This window comes from Homarus americanus, unplaced genomic scaffold (assembly GCF_018991925.1).
Source record: "Homarus americanus isolate GMGI-L3 unplaced genomic scaffold, GMGI_Hamer_2.0 scaffold52512, whole genome shotgun sequence".
Classification (NCBI taxonomy): domain Eukaryota; kingdom Metazoa; phylum Arthropoda; class Malacostraca; order Decapoda; family Nephropidae; genus Homarus; species Homarus americanus.
This window is the reverse complement of record NW_024735442.1, coordinates 797,134-819,510: the sequence shown is the minus strand read 5'-3', so window position 1 is coordinate 819,510 and position 22,377 is coordinate 797,134. Positions and strand designations below refer to the sequence as shown.

At 38.5% G+C, this 22,377-nt stretch overlaps 1 protein-coding gene across 7 annotated transcripts in view; it reads left to right on the top strand.

The window, feature by feature from the left end:
- The first annotated feature begins 350 nt into the window (after positions 1-350).
- Positions 351-22,377, top strand: part of LOC121870960 (transmembrane protein 8B-like) — a 51,538-nt gene continuing 29,511 nt past the window's right edge. For 5 of the 7 annotated variants that reach the window (XR_006089805.1, XR_006089804.1, XR_006089806.1 and 2 more), the window contains exons 1-4: positions 351-443; positions 3,566-3,740; positions 6,211-6,301; positions 8,067-8,189. Coding sequence is in view for 4 of the 7 variants with exons in the window: in XM_042372944.1 (XP_042228878.1) it covers positions 401-443; positions 3,566-3,740; positions 6,211-6,301; positions 8,067-8,189 (432 nt within the window). In the remaining 3 variants the exon portion in view is untranslated. Of the gene's footprint in view, positions 444-3,257; positions 3,435-3,565; positions 3,741-6,210; positions 6,302-8,066; positions 8,190-22,377 lie in introns of all 7 variants that reach the window. The other 2 variants (XM_042372946.1, XM_042372945.1) reach the window with 2 other exon arrangements.

The window sequence follows — 22,377 nt, the reverse complement described above, 5'->3', positions numbered from 1 at the left end:
TGCTCGCCGGCGGGAGCGAGGGCCGCCAGGCAGCGGCGGAGGAGGAGGTGTAGGTAGAAAAGAGAGAGGGCACCACGAGGTCAGGTCTTATATAGCGGAGGTAGGCGTGGCTTAATAGTTGACCTCCATCATGTATGGCGGCGCTGGTTGACCTAGACCACGAGGCATACACTGGGGAATTCGTGGGGTCGGCTACTCAGCGACAAACAGCGTTTGTAGGGGAGAAATCCACTACAATATAACTAAATATACCTATATTTACCCATTTACCAGTGTTTAACCTTTATTTTAATTTCGTTTTCATTGGTGCCTTTGTTACATTTTCTGTGAAGCTCGTCACTGTTTGTTTTGTGTGCCAAGCTATGTCAGCTGATCCGTCAGCTGTAGTGTTCACTTGATCATGAATAACCCGTTTCTCCTGGCATTATACACACATGTAGTTGGTAAGGCTTATGTTTATTAGAAGTAGTTTATATATGGACTGTAAAAAAGAAAAACAAAGGATTGTTTTTATTGTTTATAATGAGAAATGGTGGTAAGTTAGGTTTTATCCCTTGTGTCCTGGCTCCTCAGTTGTATTTGGAACTTCACTTGGTTCTAAAATTTTGGACGTTATTTCATTTGTTGCCACCCTAAGAAATTTGAGAACTTTACGGTTGCAATCAATAGTTTAGACTTTTCTAAGACATTTTTCTTCTGTGACGTTTTCCTTGCAAACAATCTATAATATGCTGGGGGGTCCGGTTAGGAGGTTGGGTTAGGAACAGCTCTACCACCAGAAGGAGTTGTTCAATTTAGTTCATTTTTCCACAGATGTTCTTACCGTTATAATAAGTATTTTGGTAAATATTTAGAAGTTGTCCCCACCTTTTTGACTTTTGAAAATGGGTTTTTATAGTGTAAATCGTCGTGTTAAATACATATATAACCTTTATTGCCTCTGAAAATGAACAATAGTTGAGGATTATTATTGATGACTAACCCGCGGCCGAAATTCATAGAAAGCAATTTTAAAAATGCAGCAATTTCACTTTTTTATAGTGTACACTGTTGTAGTTTGTGAAAATGTGTTAAAATTTGCTTATTTCTAAAATAAACGTAACCTAACCTTAGTGGGTATGAAAAACAGACCTCACCAACCTAGCCAAACACACCTACCGGTATTCTTTTCCTTTAGGTCATAGCGCATTCGAAAGTTATAGACTACCGAAACATTTAGATCTCCTTATTCTGAGCATTTTGAACCCCCATTTATACCAGGCGGAGATGGATAATAGCGACATAATTAGATTTAATTGATTTTATGTACTTTTCAGTCTTCGTCTGTGAGGTAATGTTATCTGCGTGAAACCCACTTAATTATGGATCACGCATGCGCAATATTGACTGATGTCACCCTAAATATTAACCAGTATTTTAAAAGAGGCGATATTTACTAAAACCTAAGAGAACCTAACCTAACCAACCAAAGAAACCTACTTAACCTTACATAACTTTCTAGTCGGGAAGGTTGGGGGGGGGGTGCTGGACCTCTGCCATATTAAACAGAAAGTACTCTTTTGGATTTCTGGTACCAATGATTTGACACAATTTGGATCATGATGCAAGAGAGGGTTAATGTGAGGTCCGAATGGTGAAGAGCAAATAAGAGGGGTTAAGGTGTAGTTACACAGTGCAGCAATACAAACAATGGTAAACAGTAAGTCTAATCAAACCAAGGGTAGCCAATAATGGCATCATATGCTTATTTCCATTACAGGTAGATGGGCTTCATCGTGCAGGGTTCAGCACAGTGGAAAGATCACAGGTTCTGCACCTTGGCCATAATATAGGGCCTTAGGCTTCAGACCTCCATTTATTACTTTTATTTACAGTGCTGTGGATTGTTCTTGGTATACTGGTACTGTTAACTATTCTAGTGATTTTCCTATTTATTTCATATTGTTCTTTATTGTACTCTACTGTACTGTACTGTACAGGGGGTCCCTGACTTATGAACGTCCGCCGATATGAACGGGGTTAAACTTAAAAATTTACTGTATTTTATTTACCTGTTGACTTATTTTTTTACTTTCATTTACTGTATTTTGTCATTATATTTCTTCTTTTCTCTTAAATTAAGTGATTTTAGATGTACTGTATATAAGGAACGGAACCCGTTCGTAATCCAGGGACTCACTGTACTGTACTCTACTGTATACTGTATTCTATATACTGTAATCTAATGTCATAATTCTGTTCTCTTCCTTTTTGAATAAGCATAGCTTCAGTAGTTATTTGTTACATACTCCCCATGTGGTCCAATGGACGAGTTGACGGTTGGAATTTTTTCGTAAAATGGCAGGTCAATGGGTAAAGAAAATGCTTAAATTCACTATGGTGATGATATTTTAAAGTAAATTGGGCCAAAAAGTGTCAAAAATAAGGGTTAAAGTTGCTAAAAGGTCACGTGACTGTGAAAAGCTCTGTGATTGGTTCTGATGTCTCTGGTTGGGGTGAACTTCCCAGCGGGAGGCAGCTGCCAGCCAGCTGTAGTTGTCCAACCTTCACGGCTGATCGGCTCGGTAAATAAATATTATTAGATAATTAATTGTGCTTTATTGTGCAACTCAGTACCTCTAATACTATTTTGAATATATAAATATTACTAAGCACAAAAACTAATTCATTGGATATTAGCTGCCCATACAACAAATTTCATAGTATAAACATTCCAAACAATATTGGTATTATTTTAGTTTTGGTCATTTGGGGAACCTTAAGATTCTAACTATGGGATTAAGTACTTTAAACAATAAGACACATTATCTTTACAGGATTTCTGTCTCAAAACATTTTTCAATCGCATAAGAAAATACATAATATGTTAGGTTAGGTTAGGGTATGATGAGTTACAAGGTTAGCTTAACATACATCGGTAAGGGGGGGTTGGGGTGTAGTAACTCTACAGTATCATTGTATCATAGCTGGATGATTCTCTTACTTGATTCCGAGTGACAGAAAAGTAGTAGTAGTACAGGAGTAGTAGTGTCTACACACACACACACACAGGTAAAAGAAATAATTGTCCTCAGGGCAAACACGAAGGGAATATACATGCTGTATTTCTCCTCCACCCTTTGATTACATAAATTTAATTCAAAGACTTATTCTTATGGATATCTATGCGTATTCTCCTTTAGTCAGAGGGTCTCGAAGTATGAAAGATGGTCTCAGTTCATGGGATTTGACATGGATTCAATTCTTTTATTGTGCAGTCGGAACCGAAGTGGTATATAAGTGTTGCAGCCATTTTGTTCTCCAACAATCATCCAAATGAAATGGAAGGCAGACACAGAAAAGAAACATCCAAGGAAGGCCACTAAATAACTTGTATCTCTAACATATGGATTTGGAAAGAAGAGCAGGCATACCAATGTACCATCATATCCAGGGTATATATAAAAATGCTTCATCCTGTGTTCCAAGTAAAGTACAGCAAGGGTCACAATACTTTTTTAAGGGTGTACTTCTCAATTTGATATATATGGTAAATTATCAATGTTTATGTTTTCATAATTGGCAGCTTGTAGTGTGAGCTTGGTACCAGAGGTGAGTCAGGAGGGACTCCTTCAGCCATACACCACCTATGCTGATGTTACCCTCTTCCATTTTCACATTCCTGATGAGGTGACCAGAGTAACATGGGAATTTGCTGCCTTTATGGATGACCCGGGGTGCCCTGTTCGAGAGGTTCATGTGTAAGTGGAATAAAGAATTTTCTGTTGGGATATACATGTTTTTATTTCATATACTATTTTTGTATACTGTACTGTATATGTTTTCTGGCTGTTGCTGTAATTTCAGGTGATTCGTATAAGTGTACAAATTACTAGGTCCAGATGTCCTAAGATAAGACACTCCCCTTTGTTAGACAAGGTTGATTTGTTAGTCTACAATATCTAGGTATATCAATCACCTCTCCCTCCCCATCACATCTCCTCAAAGAAGGTGACAGTGTAATGGCTGCCCCCAAGAACCTATCAAGTCTTACTAGAGCTGTCTGTCTAATCACACCAGACACATAAAGGCATACTGTCCATCATCTTGATGTCAATTCAGTCTGCCACTTTTTAATTCAGTACAGTACTTGGCTGGTTTGCATTTATTCTACATCAGCTAATTATAATCCCTGTTCTAGATACTAATGTGATCTCTTATCCAATTACACAACGGGATTACAGTAGTGTTACCACATGTGGTAAAGTGGATACAGTGAACAATCGAAGATTCGGACTCTGTTTATTCGGATGATTCAGAAAAAAATTTGGGGGGTTCAGGGCTAAGAAGCATCCCTAAAAAGCATTCCCAAAACAGGGTGAAGGTAGTTTAAGGCTTAAAGTTTTTATCTTATAAAATGTCACACACTAAACCTAGCAGAATATAACTTACATTGCTGGAATCCTTGCAAGACAGCGAATAATTTGAGTATAGACGTTACATATTTAAAAAAAAAAAGATAAAAATTTTAGTCCTTTAATATACAGTAGTACATCGAGTACAAATGAATACAGTAATATGTTGCTCAAAATTATGCCTTTTCCACAGGAAAAAGTCTGTATAACTAACCCAAGTAGTCAGGATAATATGTACTGTATTTTGGGTGTTTTTTTATATAATTATTTATCGTTTTTATACATTTTGTACATTCGCCGGGAGATTTGGGCAATCAGCTTTTCCGGACAAGTGGTCCTCCCTTTTAGTCCGGATCTTCGATGGTTCACTGTATATAATTTTAAGTTTTAATGTTACATTGCACAGTTAAAGCTACTTTTAGGGGTGAAGCTAGTTACATTTATAAATGAGAGTTAGTAACTGTTGGGAATTCAGTTTTGCAGTTAGTGACATTGTTCATAGTGTCAACTGTTGTGCTGGTGGTCATGGTCAAGACATGTTGATGTGGCTTGCTACAAAATATGTGTAGGATTATACCTGGTATTTCTCCAAAGCTAGAGTCAAGTTATACAAGAGATATGTGAAAAACTAGGCTTTTTAAACAAAAAAATCAAGGATCGAACTACATATGAGATTGGTTTATACACAGAGTATAAATGGTACTTACAGTACCACAGCTTGGCATCACATTGGTAGAGAGAGTGGGGTGAGGTGGGCAGTACCAGGTACACAACACTAATATGAGGTACAGGACACTTGTATTATTATTTGGTTACTTCTGTATTTACTTTAAGTGCAATTATTATTACTGCCTCCAGTAATTGATCACAAATTTGCTGATGGTCAAGCTTGGGGGTTGGGGGTAGAGACAGATGGTGAAGCCTGTGAAGTTTAAGGGGGGGGGGAAATCCCTGTATCATAAAAACTGAGATGCTATTGTGAAGGGAAACCAGGAGACTCATGTGGGTGAGTGAGTGAAAGATAAATGCATACTTGACATCAAAATCTAACTTTGTGATTCAAACGGTACCGCAATATAATAATCCATCATATGAAGGGAACCAAAGCCTAGGGTTTATGAGTTCTTCTCCATCACCCCCTAATATCGTATCTTGTTTTGCATGACAGAGTTACCCACAGATGACTGAAATGTGAAATCCCATTTTGTGACTGAGAATGTAAAGGGTACTTAGTATTCCTGCCACTTCCTTGGGCATGACATGACATGGGTAGAAGTAGAAGTGAGAGTATTCAGTGATTCTATGTTATGATGGAGAAGGAGTGTTGTGATGCATTTGAGCTCAAGCAGGAACAGCTGTTTAACAGCTCTCAACTAGTTTATCAAGGTGTTTACAGATTCTGATTCTGTACAGTACTTGGAATTGGGCTGAATAAACAGCCATTCCCCATGTTTTGAGCCATAAACTGGGATATCAGAATTTAATCCTCCATTTATTTTATACAATACTGAAGAGTATTGAAGGATTCCAAAAAGAGTGTCATGAAAAGCACATAACTGCTGTGGTGTTTTGATGAATTGTTAAATACCCAGGATATTTTAAACATATCAGTTTGACTAAAATAGTATGTCCAGGCTTCTTTGCAGATGGATGCTGTTCTTTTGAAATGAAAATTGTGATCATTTAGGTGCTTTTCTACCAAACCATGTGGGCATGAAAATTGCATTACCGTACAACTCTTAAGTGAAGTGAAAAGATCGTGAAAGTATCTTGTAGGATACAGAGATTATAATAATAACCTGGTTGGTTCTTTCAGACTTGTTCAGCATGGGAGTTATCCAGTTGTTACCAAAAATAATGCAACTCTGCAAGACTATATGTACACTCAGCGATCAGCAGTGCACAAGGTAGGTAATTCTTTTTTTGTGTGTGTGTGGGGGGGTTAAAGTACAATAAGATCTCATATTTTGCGTGATTTCATTTTGCGTTTTTTAATTTTGCGAGCACTATCTAATGTAACCAAGTCTTATATTTGGCGTAAAATATCGTGAGTTTCGCGAGATCCAGCCAGCTGAACGCAAAATCCAGCAAGCTGAATGCTGGCCACCGTCTTGAATGACGTCACAGCCCTCATACCAGTTACAGTCATTTCTGCTACAACGTGTGTTTTGTCAACGCGAATTGGTTGTAACGCGATTGATGAATAGGGGAACGCTGTTTGTAAAGCGCGAACTTTTGCATACAAATGTTGGCTGTAGCGCGATTCCATCCTCAATGTTTTGATTCCATCCTCAATGCTTTGAGTGTGGTGCGGGGTTAAGCAATGTTTACAGTTCACGTTCGACATCACACGTTCAATTGATTCGTGTCTTTTGTTTGTGAAGTGTTTTTTGAGAGGTACTCTACAAATTTTTGTATTTTTTGCAAATTTAGCTGTTATCCATAAATACTGTATGAAAAGAATAAGTAAAAAGAATGTTTCGCAGTGAGGAATAATAACGGTTTACACCAGCGCTCTCTGTTTACATTACGTGATCAATATATATATATACACTGTATATATATATATATATATATATATATATATATATATATATATATATATATATATATATATATATATATATATATATATATATATATATATATATATATATATATATATATATATATATATATATATATATATATATATATATATATATATATATATATATATATATATATATATATATATATATATATATATATATATATATATATATATATATATATACATCCTTAGTTGCTTGGTTGGATTTTTCGTTATCACGCCTCCATCAAAATCTGCACACCTGCCGTTATAGCAAATTTTTCAGGCCGAGAATTTGGTTATCATGCATTTGCCTCCAGAACCTATGGGATTTATTCTAATTGGTTCCAGGCACCCAAGACCCAACCCCAATTTTCCCATTTTACGACCATTTAGACCCACTAAAGATATATATATTGTTATTGTAAGTATCAGAAACACACATACGCATGGCTAGGTTTATTACAAAATGATGAAAATGGTATGCTCAACACTGTAGTCCACAAAACATGTAGCTATGCTTTCTTTATTTGAGTCCCCCGTCTGAGGAGTCCATTTTCTCATCGCTTCAGGACGCCTGAGTCCTCCGTTTTCTCTCAATCTTAGAGTGCACCCGAGACTTTGTTATTCCTTAGTAATGACACAGAATTTGAAATTGCATCTGGGGTTGCAATTGTTGAGGCAACTTAGATATGTCTGATTACAGCAAATGTGTTATTGTCAATTTGTAGGTGAAAGATTTTATCCTCAATAGATGTAGGTGAAACAAGTGGGTAACAATACACCTGGAGGCAACTGCGTGATAATGAAATTCTCGGCTTGAAAAATGCGCTATAACGGCAGGTGTGCAGATTTTGATGGAGGCGTGGTAACGAAAATTGCGATAACCAAATGTGCTATAACCAAGGGATGACTGTACTGTAGCTACTGTGGATTTTTCTATTCGTGAAATTACTCCAAGCTTCACAGTAGACATTTTCCATGTTCGAGTTGTTGTGAGTCCATTTAACAGGAACTATGTTGACTTTTTTTTTTTTTTTTACAAATTAGGAGTACATAGACAGGAATTCCTTATTAATATACTTCATCCACAATTGCAGATCAGCACAAAGTCAGCATTTCAACCCCATGATGCAACTGTCCTACCTGTTTATAACCCATTGCCAGGAAGCTGGTTTGCTGCTGCTTATATACCGGATTGGAATGAGCAGATGCAACAAGAGGTTTGTTCTTTTATTGTATTGTCATTACATTTATGAACAGTTTTAAGCATGTTTTGATTGCCATTTTCGTATTTGTGGCTATTAGGCTGTTGTCGGATTTGGGATATTCCTTGTGTGAGATTATCTGTATAAATGCATCATACCAACATGATAGTGGAGTGCATACCTACACTATATTAGAATCAAATTAACTTGACAGTTATGCCCTACCCCCTGAATGTAATTGAGAATGAACATGTTTGGTTGACGTTGTAGTAAAAAGTGCTTGGCAAGTTAAGAGTGATATTGGTCACCTGTCCCACATGAAACCCTGGGTGGAAACATCTTTTCTGCATGGTACAGTGCTGTACCATCTCCCTCTCTTGTTCTACATATTGAGAGTAAAAATTTGCGATGAGCAAGGTGGAAACTAAATTTAAAAGGGAGAACACACAATTAGCTAAGGGAACACATTACTTGCACTACTGACAATAGTGACTGTGTTCCCACCAGTTGCTCAGCTGTTCCAGTGAGAGCGCAGGCTTGATGATTCTTTTCACCACAGATTCCAATGGGCTGTTGGTGGCTGGCATTGAAACCTCAAGTAGCCAGAAAATTTAAAGGCGGTCTGCCCTGCCTGTCTGTGCACGAAAGGGTTGGCAATGGTGCCAATGTAAGAAATTGTGCATTTCATATCTAGGCCAGTTTAGAAATGAGAAGTGATATCTCTGTTAGCTGGAACAATTGGTGCAGAGCACTTCCGGGAATGAGAAATTTTTGGGTAACGAGATGACTCTCTCAAAGCCGGAAAAAATCCCTCATCCTCGGAATTTTCCGGGTAATGGAAAATGCTCCCTGAAGTTCCAGAAATTGACCATTACATCATCTCTCAAAGCCGGAAAAAAATCACTCATACCCGGAATTTTCTGGGTTCCGGAAAACTTTTTTCTGAATTTCTGGAAAATGCGTCTGATTTTCATCTATCAACCCTGGAAAAATCTCCCCCATCTCTGGAATCTTTTGGGTGTCGGGAAAATTTTCTCTGAATTTTTCAGAAAATGTGCCCCTCAGAAAATTGTTCCCAAAGTCGGAATTTACCGGAAAATTCCGGTTTTGGGAAAAAATTTCTGAGATAATTTCATTTCCGGCTATTGAGAGTTCCGGCTTTGAGGGATTCTGGCTAACATAGATATTACTGCATATTACGTTGTTGTTCTCTCAACAAATTGTGTATATGTGGCAGAAAGTTGGATTAGGAGTTACATTGGTGACAAGGACCTCCAAATGACCAAAATAATACTGAAAGCCTTCACTTTATAACACTTTAATGCACAAATTTTCACCTCTTCCCTTTCAGACATTAATTCAGATGATAACTGTACAGTTGCTTTGCGAGAATATGAAAAAAAAAAAGTTTAAAAATAATTGTTGAATGACTGAAAGACAAACATCACTTTAACCTATTGGGTAACTATGAGGAGGGGGGCTGTGGCATAGGTGCCAAGTTAATTTGATTATAGTTTAGTGCCGGTACAATGAACACCGTATTTGGGCAAGTATCGTGTAATTTTAAGCTGTCAACATTAGATAGTGGTATAGGAAAAAAGTTCATTAATTTTGTTCAACTTTAAAAAAAATTTCGAGCCATATATTACTAGTTTCCTCTGACAGCTCATATTTAAGTTCTTCCCTGTATACTCCATCTTTTAAAAGTCTACACTGTTTGTAGATCAAGATTATTAAAAAATTACATGTACTTTTGAACGAGTATGAGAGAGGTTTAAGAGCATTAAATTAACACACACGAGAGGCAGATGTTACTCCGACAATACCAACACAGCAACTGAAGAGAGAGAGGTGGGATGGTGGTGGTGGATCGTTTGGCGGGCTATTGTTTAGCGCGCTTACGACCCATTTTTTTTTATTTTGAGCTTGAAAATTGGAAATTGTAACCTAACCCCGGGGTAATCCGTGCCAGATTTGAATCGCATAAAATAGGAAAGATTCTCTTTAAATTGACGCTCTACTGTACTATAAAGATAAAACTGAGAACAAATAAGTGTAGGAGTATACAGGGCTGCCTCACTTATCGCAAAGGCTACGGGCATAAAACTCGTTGCGAATATCAAAATTGCGAATAGCTGAACAATTTTTCCCATAAGAAATAATGTAAATAGAGGGGATACGGGCATCGCGGTGGTCACGGCCGTCAGATTTTATCACTTGTTTTACTCAATACATTTAGAACATACAATGAAGAAACAAGGGCATAATATCAAATAAACATCAATAACAAACACTCTGAGTTTATTAGGCGTGAATGTTTACAAGTACAGTATACTTTACATGTTTGAGTGTGTGAGTGTTTGAATGTTTATGTGCATACTAGGTGTGTGAGGTAAGTTTTAACGTAGACTGTTAATTTACCTCTGATGTGCTGTGTTGCTTGCTTGCTGAAGTTGGCATTAGGGGACAGGGTGAAGGTTTACTGGGGTGAGAGGAGGCTGGGGTCGTCAGCCTCACTCTCCTCACTGTGTTTAAGGCACTGGGTCTGGTCGTCAATCCACGTACTCAACATCTGCTCCAGACTCTCCATCTCAGCATCACGGAACCTCGTCACCTTCGTAGCCGTCAGTGGTGTTGCAGACCCGGCCATCTCCTTGATCTTGTCGGCGCTTTTAACTATAGAATGCACCGCAGAGGGAGTCAAGCGGTGCGCACGCCCAATCAATGATGTTCCTTCTCCATGTTCATGTCTTTTTACGATATCCAATATCACGTCCAACGTAACTGCCACACGTGATCTCTTAGCAACATTGCTGAGAGTTTTAGTAGCTGGTCGCTTCAGCATTGCGAGATCACACAAAACACACGCCAGCACGTGTGAGACTGAGGCGAGCGGGAGCGTATGACGGAGGAATACGTACACACACTGTCCTACGCTACGGTTGAGGCGCGGATCAAAATTTTTGCTCGTAAGAATTTGTGAATAAACGGGGCAACCATTGTGAATAGTGGAAATGGGTAACAATAAATTGATTGCAAATAAACGGGGTTAAGAATACCGAGGCTATGAATAACGGGGTTTGCCTGTCATGTATGTGGAAGATGAGTGTATATCTGGGAGCAGCAGGCAGAAAAGAGGGGAGGTAGCACGGGTGGGTGGCTCCCTCCCTCTCTCTCCCCCCCAAGATTCCTTTAACACTTATTTATTCAATTTCACCGTAATTCTCATATAATTTAGGTTCATATGGTGCCAGGTTGATAAAATATTATCCTAAAAGAATCAACTTTCCTGAAAAAAGAATCCTACACTGAACAGCATGAGTCATTTGTCTCATTTGTTTACAAAGGGCAAACAGCTGATTGGCTTACCACAATGTCTGTTTTCAACACTAAGTAAATTAGTACAGTCGTGTATTTATCACCACTTAATAAATACTATTGTAGTGTATTTATCACCACTTAATAAATACTATTGTAGTGTATTTATCACCACTTTATAAATACTATTGTAGTGTATTTATCACCACTTAATAAATACTATTGTAGTGTATTTATCACCACTTAATAAATACTATTGTAGTGTATTTATCACCACTTAATAAATACTATTGTAGTGTATTTATCACCACTTAATAAGTAATATTGTAGTGTATTTATCATCACTTAATAAGTAATATTGTAGTGTATTTATCATCACTTAATAAGTAATATTGTAGTGTACAGTATTGTGTATCTATATATACCCTGGTTTATTCATTAATCAGTTGTCTAAGTGTACAAGTAGCCAAATTGAGCCAACATATAACACTCTAAGGTAGTAAATATCATTTTCATATTAAATACTGTATGGTGTGTTATAGTGACCCCTGTTATAAGCTGGTCTACTGAAAGCTGTCACATGAATGCATCTTGAGTAAATAACCTTCTGATACAGCTTATCCTTTTTTTTCAAGTCATATTATAAATTACATAAGAGGCCAATCATATGAGAACATGATACTGAATCAATAAATAAATAAACTTGACGAATGCAGCAACGCCCAATTAGCCCCAGCCTGCTAACATACTCAAGTGTCTTAGTTCTCAGTAGGCTTATAGCAAATCTGATTCGACCTCTGTACAGTATTCAGTAAGTGTGGTTCATTTCATAAGATTTTATTATTAATCTTACCCATTTCTTAAAACATTTTTTTTATTATTATTATTTCTGGTGACCAGAGCACCTCAGAATCCCCAAAAAGTGAATTCCGATATATTGAAGTCCAATTTATCGAGGTTTACTTTATACTCAAATGGCGACCGTGTTAAACTTTCATTTGGCTTTTATTTACTGGTTTGGCAATACATTTTTTTTTAATTATTTATTGGTATGATTTTTAATTATTCCTCATATTTACTGGTACAGTACTTTATATATTATTTTTAAGAAAACTATGGCTACAGGAGGAAAATACAAACTAAAGTTTTTCCTAAATTTTCTCTGCTAAGATGGGGGTGTTTCATATTTGCCATAAAATACGGTAATTAAAAAATAATTATTGTAAATATTAAAGCTGGGTAACCCAAGTTGATTATTGTCCTTGTGGCAGTCAACTCTCTAGAGCAAATCAGTAATGGTATCTGAACTCTTACAAGCATTACTGTCTATTAATGTTTACCGGTACCTGCCACATTATCTTATTTTTATTTTTAGGCAACATTCTTTAGTTTTTGATAAAAACTTTGAAATTATGATGATAATAGTGAATAACCCCCACAACCATCACCATTTGTTTGTAGTCTCACTATCATGTAATGCATCTATCGGCGTGTAACGAAGACTTGTACTGTATTCATTTGCCTTTTTGTGTTTTTGCAGTGGTTACCATAGTATGGACATGTTAAGACAATTAGTAAGATCATAACAACAACAACTTGGTAATAACATATCAACACTACCAGAATTATCATTGAAAATTTATTTTATTTATACAGACTTACTGTATCATGCTCCAGATACAATAGTAGGAGTAAACGTTAAATGTTTAAATGCATTAAAAAATATATAAAACTTCTAAATATTCCCTGCTGATATGGGGGTGCATCTTAAATGCCTTTGTGCCTTATATGCTGAAAATTACGGTAAGTACCAGAAAATCTATTGATCAAATACAAGTGGAAGGCTGCATGGCTTAGTACAGTACATGAATAGGTATTTCAGTGAATGCATTGCTCTTCCTCTCTCAATAGGTTGTCTATATATATTTTAATGATATGTTGCAAGTCTCTCCTGCATGTGTCTTTCTTATGTTTTATCATTCCAGCATGCAGTCACCCCTTCTCTTTCCGGTTTTGGCTTCACTTGTTCCCCCTCCTACCTCCATTCTTAAACTGATTTTCTTCCAACACCCATCCATTGTTTCCTTAATGGGAAGTAATATGGAGAGTATGAAAAGTAAGTCATGATTTAGATATTATATAAATTAGAAGTGCTTAATTGCTCAAAATGTACTTAAAATATTTCTTAGCTCAAGAAACAAATTTAAACTACATTTTTTTTAATTTGAGGTGATGGCAGCTGATGGCAGCACTCACTTTGAGATAATGAAGGCTAACCCCCCTATATCCCTGAAAAATCAGAATTATTCTTTAATGCTGCAAATGTAAATGGAACCCTTTCATTATTACAAGACACTTTTCTATTTATAAAGAAGATTTACAAAAATAATAAGGACATGGATGTATCCTATACTACACACTTTATAGTAGATTAAGGGTAATAGAAATGTGAAGGTGGTGTCAAAGTTTATGAATGTGATCATTATTCTTTAGGAACTCTTGATTCCACTGGAATGTACTGGAGAATCCAAGATAATACTAGACTGCCTTGGTAAGAGAATAAGGGAAAGGAATTTCTTGACCCAAGTGAAAATAAAAGCATGTTCTAAGTCTTCAAAGGGGTCTTTGGCTGTCCATTCCTAGAACTTTTGCAGCATCTTCTCCCTCTTTACTTTAGTTGGCTTTGTGTAACAGAGAGCCACTTGGCTAAAGGACAATTAGCCAGAAATGGAGTAGTGATCTTGGAATTCCTTTTCTGGTTGATCAGCTGGAACTGAACCTAATTGGTGTATCTTGGCCTTGGTTTGTTTGGGTTAGTAGGTGATTTTTTAGAGGGTGCTCTGCCCTCTGCAAAATCACCATGGTATAAGAGTACTGAATCAGGCACTTATGTTCCTTAGAGGCAATTACCGTGTACTGTACTGTTCCCTCATTTAACCCCTTGTGTACAGGGTCGCCTCTGAGCTGAATAAAATTGTCTGGTATTAGCCAAATAAAATATTAAAAGTAGTATCCATGTAGTGAAGGGGTTAAGGCAGATGGCAAAGGGGATAGAGAAGGGGGATTGGTTTATCCAGGAACCCCTTAGTAAGTCGCATATTACCAGAGCCACCTGGCTTCAGGCTCCACCAGAAAAAGGGATGGGTCCCACTGGTTGGGAAGGTTGTTGACCCTAGGGCTGACCTGATCATCATCAAACTACTGGGGCCTCAACTGATGTCACTGTGGTTGCTGGAGGATCGGCTTTTTTCACCCTTCATTTTTCCAACATTCGCGGCCTGAGATCCAATTTTTCTTCTGTGGAGCACCCATTAACCCCTTCCTCCAACCTCTTGTTACTAGCTGAACTTCAACTGACCAAAGCAGCTTCACCCAAACCTTTTCAAGTCTCCAACTAAAACCTTTATACCTCTTTCCATTCTAAGGGAGGTGTATGCGCCTACTGCAACACATGTACACCTATGGCTCGACTCAAGGATCTTGAATTATCCCTTTATGATGTCATCTGGCTCAAAATATCTTTACCAACTGTGACTATTTTTCCTTGTTTCCTATACTGTTCTCCCAACTCTACTACTTGGAACTCTTTGACTATCTCACTCCTTGCCATGAGTCATTATTGTCCACACACCCCAACACCGAGATCCTCTACCTAGGGGATTTCAATGTACTGTACATCACAGAGAGTAGCTTGGCTCTGCAAGGGATGACCCAGGTGGAGCTGAGGCACTCTCTTTTTCCTTGCTTATTTATCTGGAGCAAATAATTAAACACCCTACACATCTTCCTGATCGACACAATCAACTTACTAACATTCCTGATCTCTGTTTTACCTCTAACCCCTCACACTATTCATTCTCAATTTCTGCCCCCTCAGGTTCTTTCACAATCTTATTTCTATTAAATCAAACTAGGCATGACCACCTCCTCCACCCCCCCCTCTAAACACTGAGAATGCTGTACAGATGCCATAGCTACTTCACTCCTGAGCAGTTGCTTCAAGTATATAAGGGATTCATTCGTCCTAACTTGGAGTACTGCTCTCATATCTGGGGTGGCTTTTCTGCCCAACTGTTAGATTTTTTTTTTATGGGGATTAGCCCACCCAGGCACAGGTCATTGACCCACATCAGAGCCTTGGGGGCGAAAATGTAATAATAATAATAATTCATATTAAATAAAAAAAAAATTATAAAAATACAAAATTATAAATTAAATAATCATAATTCATAGTAAAAATAAAATTTATAATACAAAATACAAAATTAAAAATAAAATAATAATGATAACAATAATAATAACAACACATAATAATAATAATAATAATAATAATAATAATAATAATGAACCATAAAGAAATGCAAAAATGAAAAAAATCAATAGTGAGAAACAATACAGTGGCCCTCGGTTAACGAACTCAATCCGTTCCAGAAGGTCGTTCGTTAACCGAAACGTTCGTTAACGAAACCATTGTTTCAATGGGTTTTTGGGTAATTGGTTCCAGCTCACCGAAAATTTCCTAACTTCAACAAAAATGGCGGAAAAATTTACTTACTTTGAGGTGTGTATGTAGAAGGCTCCTGGATGATGGTGATGATGTGCATTTGAAGTGGGAGGTGCAGGAGGAGAAGGGAGAAGAGAAGGAAGTGGAGGTGGAGGAGAAGCATTTTACTGCTTCTTGGAAGGTGAGTCACCTTCCATGAAAATGTCAGGAACCTCTGGACTGACAGATTCTCCACCATGAACATCCTCTCTCCTTCTTGAAGTGGAAGGCTGAGGGCTAGCATCTTGTTCCCTCTGCCTTTTACTGAAGAAAGTGTCAATTGTGGTCTGTGGGGCATCTGTCCTCCTCACCATTAACTTATGTTTAAAGAAGGAGACCACTGAGTCCTCAACATGACACAAAGCTAGTTCAGTTTTTTCCACTTCTGGGTGCTTTGAAGCCAGTTCCCTGAACTTCTCCCAGTGGTAAATCACATCTTTCAACTGTGTAGCTGACATATGGTCATCACTTTCAATTTCCTCCTCACCACTGTCAGCCTCTACCCGTAACATCTCATCCAGTTCCTTCAAGTCATTAGGAGTAAGTTCCTCCTCATGAGACATCACAAGCTCTTCCACATCCTTCTCCTCCACTTCAAGACCCAATGACTGACCAATGGACACAATCTCCTGGTCCAACTCTGTGTCATCCTCAAATCCCTCAAAATCATGGACTACTGATGGCCACAGTGCTTTCCATGAAGAATTGAGGGTTCTATTGGAGACTTCTTGCCATGATGACACAATCAATTTTACAGCCTCCAGGACGTTGAATTGTGTCTTCCAGAACTGTTTCAGTGTTAGTTCAGGATCAATGGAAGTTGCCTGATGACACCTCCTAAACATTTTCTTCATGTACAACTTCTTGAAGTTGCTGATCACATTCTGGTCCATTGGCTGTATGAGTGATGTAGTGTTTGGAGGCAAAAACAACACTTTCACAAAGTCAAATTTATACTCCAAATTTCTGGCAAGGTCAGGGTCATGACCAGGAGCATTATCCATGAGGAGAAGAGCCTTTAAAGGAAGTTTATTGGTGGTTAGGTAGCTCTTGACAGAGGGGCAAAACACATCAATAGCCCATTCATTAAAGAACTGTCTTGTCACCCATGCCTTACGGTTGGACTTCCAATAAACTCCAAGCATTGTTCTTACCACTTTCTGTTGCTTGAACACCCTGGGGTTTTCAGAGTGGTAGACAAGCATAGGCTTCAGTCGGAAATCCCCTGAAGCATTGGCACCAAGCAATAGAGTGAGACGGTCTTTCATGGGTTTATGCCCAGGTAAAGAGGCTTCATCCTTGGTGATGAATGTTCTTTTGGGCATCTTTTTCCAGAACAGCCCAGTTTCGTCAACATTGAAAACTTGCTGTGGAAGATAATTTTCTTCTTCCATCAGTTTTTTAAATTCAATTAAAAACTTTGCTGCCCCTTCTTTATCAGCACTAGCAGCTTCACCATGCCTAACAACACTTAAAATGTCACTTCTTTTCTTAAATTTTTCGAACCAGCCTTTGCTAGCCCGAAAATCTTCAAATTCTGTTCCTGAAGAACTAGGTTGATCTGTCTTTAAATGTTCATAAATCTCCCTGGCTCTTTCACAAATGAAATCACCAGAAACTGAATCACCTTTCATCTGTTTTTCCCTAATCCAGATGATAAGTAACCTCTCAGTTTCTACGATTAGGGATCTACTTTTAAACACTCTTGTAGATTTGTCTCTCACGTTCACTTCCTTAAATTTGTCTTTTTGTGCAAGAATTGTCGACACAGTTGATGCCGACATGCCATATTCTTTGCATAGCGCATTTGATTTAATACCTTGTTCGTGTTTTTTTATTATTTCCTGCTTCATTTGGATTGAAATCACTTTTCTTGATCTCTTAGGCCCCATGCTGGATTCAAACAATGGCAACACGTATTTTTCAAAGTTAAACTAGCTGTAAATAAAGAATATTTTCTTTAAAATAACACTGCACTGCACTATATATTGTCAATATGTAAAATAATTTTCAAAATGACCAATAATTTGCTTGGAAACACAGAAAAAAAGCAGTTAGTCAAGATGTTACCTCCAAGAAAACAGAGAGAGACTGCTGTTTTGCTGTGTTACCGTGTCACTTTACCTTCAATTTGTTCAATAATTGTTAAAATGACTAAAAAAAGAATATTAAACTTTTAAAATATTGAAAGTATAAACTTCTTGATATTTACAAAATAGTAAGGAATTTAAGCCCTAGAACCGAAATGTATTGGCGGACTATACTAAAGCTGGTTGCCCGGTCAGTGCAATGAAACATTGAGGTCGGTTCGTAAGAAGTTCGTTAAAAAATTTTTTTCGTAAAAAATTGAAATCCTTATGGAAAAGTTGTTAATAAAAAACGTTAACCGAGGTGTTAAAAACGAGGGGTCACTGTACTGTATGTTGTGTTGTCATTGTAAGAGAAACAATTGAGACCCTACAATTGTGTGTAAATGAGGCAGAAAGTCAGATCAGCAACCTGGGACTTGGTCACAATTTTTGTGATGCCATGTAGGCAGCAGGGTCTACCATTAGACAACACATTATGCTTCCAATATCTTCCCAAGTGGTAGTACCTCCCTGTTTGGTAGCTGCCTACTACTGACAAAGGCAAGAGTGGACTCAAAGGCATTTCGTCTTATTAATTCTCCTCCTTTAGTTGATAATCTTTCTTCCCTTTTTCTTCACCCCAATGTTGCTTCACTCTCTCTCTTTTACAGGTACTTTAACGGGCAATGTTCGGTGGATTTGGCATCCTGTGTACCATGGGCAAAGCCGTGGGCTCGTAACATCGTCTTGCCCGCGGTGCCCACCTTTTCTCTGTGGATGTCGGTCACACTAGAATAACCCATTATAGTAAATTCTTCTTTCCTCACACAGCCAAACTGTGGAATGCTCTGCCTTCTTCTGTGTTTCCATACTCTTACAATCTGTCTCACTTTAAAAAGATGGTTTTCCGGCATCTTCGTGGTGTAGATTAACATAATCTCTTTCTTTTCTATTTTTAATTAATTTTACTCTTATTTTTTGCCCCGTAGGCCCGATTGTGGGTCGATGACCTGTGCCCAGGTGGGCTATTCCATGTAAAAAAAAAATTTAAATAAAAAAAACTAATGATTGAGCAACTTATTATCCCTCCTTCCAGGAGATCAGTTGATTTGGATCTGAAGCTTTTGATCTGGATAGTGTGTTTTATAGCCAATATCAGCATAGCAAATGAATTGATTGAAGCCTCTCTTGTTAGTGTGAACAGCAAAAATTTTAACTTTTTAGTGTACTTTCCTATGAATTGGATTTAATTTTAGATTGTTTCATTTTTAGATGCCAATCACAAGTTATAGCCCTGGAGCCTGTTTTTTCAACCCAAGACTTGCTTTCAGTACTATTGTATATAGTTACTTGGCTATATAACAGAATTTCAGGATCAATCCTCTATTTCTCTTATCTAACCAGTAGAGGATCTGTAGTGTAGGAGATCTGAGCTAGAGAGGCATTAGTATACAGTATTTAGTAGTCATATAAGGTTGGTGTATTCTCATGGGCATGGAATTTAATTTTGGGGACTCATCATAAATTGAGACACTGTAGTTTATGTAGTCCTGTCTTTTAAAAAACCTTGTACTGTACCCTGTATTGCATATTTTCTAATACTATTTTGGTAATTTAGGAGTCAACAAAGGTGTCCCAAGCCCAGAGCCAATGAGGCTTTAATACTCTCCCACATATTTGCCGTGTGTGGCAACCCATAATACTAGAGACGGGAGTCCTGGAGGTTGAGTGCCCTGCGGCTAGCAACACATCTCTTTGGTCCTCTATTCCAGCTACTGTATATGGGCAGCTTGGTTGGGCCTGATCAAGTCAATTGGCTGGTCACAGTGTGGCTAGGGTGAAGCATGGTCTAGGAGCTGCTGTCTAGGCCACCTGGTGGTTACCCCCATATACTCCCCGCTTCCGCTGGGGTCACCAGGGTCTTATCTCTGGCATTGACCTCCCCTTGTTGAGCTCAATGGAAGGTGGATGGGGAGAGTCAAATTATATTGTTTTTTGTGTAGACAAAACAAACTCCAATAATTGGCCAGATACACCCTTGATGACCCTGCACCCATCCCTGGACCCTCCTTTGGATAATCAATTGCTACATTACAGCCCTCTCAGATTAAAAAAAAGGTGACTCTGGGTCCTGTCAAATGCCCAAGTATAAGAGCCACAGGAGGCCCACTGGTCCTGACATTTTCCATGATGCTTCTGCCAGTGAGATCTTACCAGGTGTGTTCAAGCAGGTAGACCCTGTGGTGTAATGGTCAGCATGCTTGCCTTGCAAGCGAGTGGACCCAGGTTCGATCCCCGGGCAGGGTGAAATTATGGGCAAGTTTCTTTACGCCATTTACCTCTGTCTACCCAGCAGTAATTGGGGACCTGGATGTTAATCGATTTGCGGATCGTATTCCGGGGTAATGGTTAGCCAGTGCAGTTGGCGAGTTGTCCGGTCTTCTCGGAGTATTCCTTGACACTGAGTCATGCAGCTCGTTAACTCAGGGTGTGGTTGTTGTGTTGGCGACAGCTTCTACACCTTAAACAAATTCACGCCTAGGTGGCTCTACGACCGGCCATCCTCGTTACACAAGGGGCAACCTTTATTTATTTATTATAGATTTTGCAAGATATCTAGGGCTCCATACCATGGAAAGCCAGTCTGTAATGGACCTGGACATTATTGATGTTCACAGGTAAATAGAAACACTTTATAGAAGAGAACACAAAATATCCACCCAGCAAGATAGTAGCCTCCTAGTAGAGGTCTCCCTGAGGTGGTGAGTTCTTGACTTGTTCGTCTGGAGTCCTCAGTCTGAAGCCTTTTCTCGTTGTCATTGTCTCTTCTGCATTTTTTAGACCTAGAAAAAGCATATGACACAGCTTGGAGATTCAGCATCCTAAATGAGCTTCGCAATTTTGGATGCGGGGAAATTTATCATCAATAATGGGTCAGTTCTTGGGACGTTGCACTTTTACAGTCTGTGTTGCTTCAGAAATGTCAGCAACACATAATCAGGAGGACAGGGCTCCTCACCGCAGTGTCTTGAATGTGACCTTTTTTGCCATGGCAATAAATGGGGTAGCAGCATCAGTTCCAGGAGGTGCATCAATCTCATTCTATGTTGATGTCAGTGGCTGAACATTGCATGCAAGTTGCACTAGACCAAGGTTTCACATTGGCCCACAGAGCATGGCTTCAGATTTTCTCCTTGAAGAACGTTGCCATGCATTTCAAGCGCCTTGGAGGTGTTCACCCAAATCTTGATCTACAGCTCTAGGGTTGTTATGTGTGATGTGTCACAGAGACTCATTTCCTGGACATTAACTTCGACAACCGTCTTATGTGGCAGCCACATATTCGTTACCTCAAAGATTTCTTGCCAGTGTGCTCTCAAGTTAATGAGAGTTTTGGGGCACACACCGTGGGGTGCTGACTAAGGAACTCTGCTGCACCTTTACCACATGCTAGTTAGATCCAAACTGGATTATGGATGTGAGGTGTACTCATCAGCTAGACTCGATACACTGAACTCTATTCATCATGTTGGGATGTGCCTGGTGACCGGTGCCTTCAGATCTTAGCTAATCCTAAGTCTGTTAGTTGATGCTGATGAGCCACCCTTTGATATTCGACATCAGTATATTTTCTTATGTTCTTATGTTCCTATGACATGCTTCCATAGTCTTTATTGAGAAATGGAAGTATCAGAGCTCGATTGTTAAACTGTGAGGGTGCGTGTGTGTAATAATAATAATAATTAGCTGTTTATTGAAAGAGCATGGCAGCCGGAAGGCTGAAAATATACAATAACATAATTGGGGAATGGGTCTCTTGATTTACAAATGATATACAAGTAAAATAAGTGATGCAAATATGATACTGTATATAATAATTAGGTGTTGATAATTTTTACAATGGTTGAGACTGGGCTGTTCTTATAGCAATCAGTTCGTGCTCTTATGGGCTGGATGTGGTTTGGCAGGTGTGTGGCCACGTGGCCAGGACAGTAGCTTGGGGCAATGCAGGTGTGCTCCATCCTTCAGGTTAGGTCAGGTGAAGCCGTGAGGTCAAGTCAGGTTAGGTCAGATCCAGCCGCACTCAGTATTGTGTGCATGTGTGTGTGTGTGTGTGTGTGTGTGTGTGTGTGTGTGTTAATTAATGGTTTATTGAAAAAGTTCTGCAGCCTGAAGGCTGAAAATATACATTGGACATAAATGACTTATTACATACATTGGTGGCTTAACAAAAGCCTTCATTAGGGAATGGTAAAGGAACATACAGTGAACA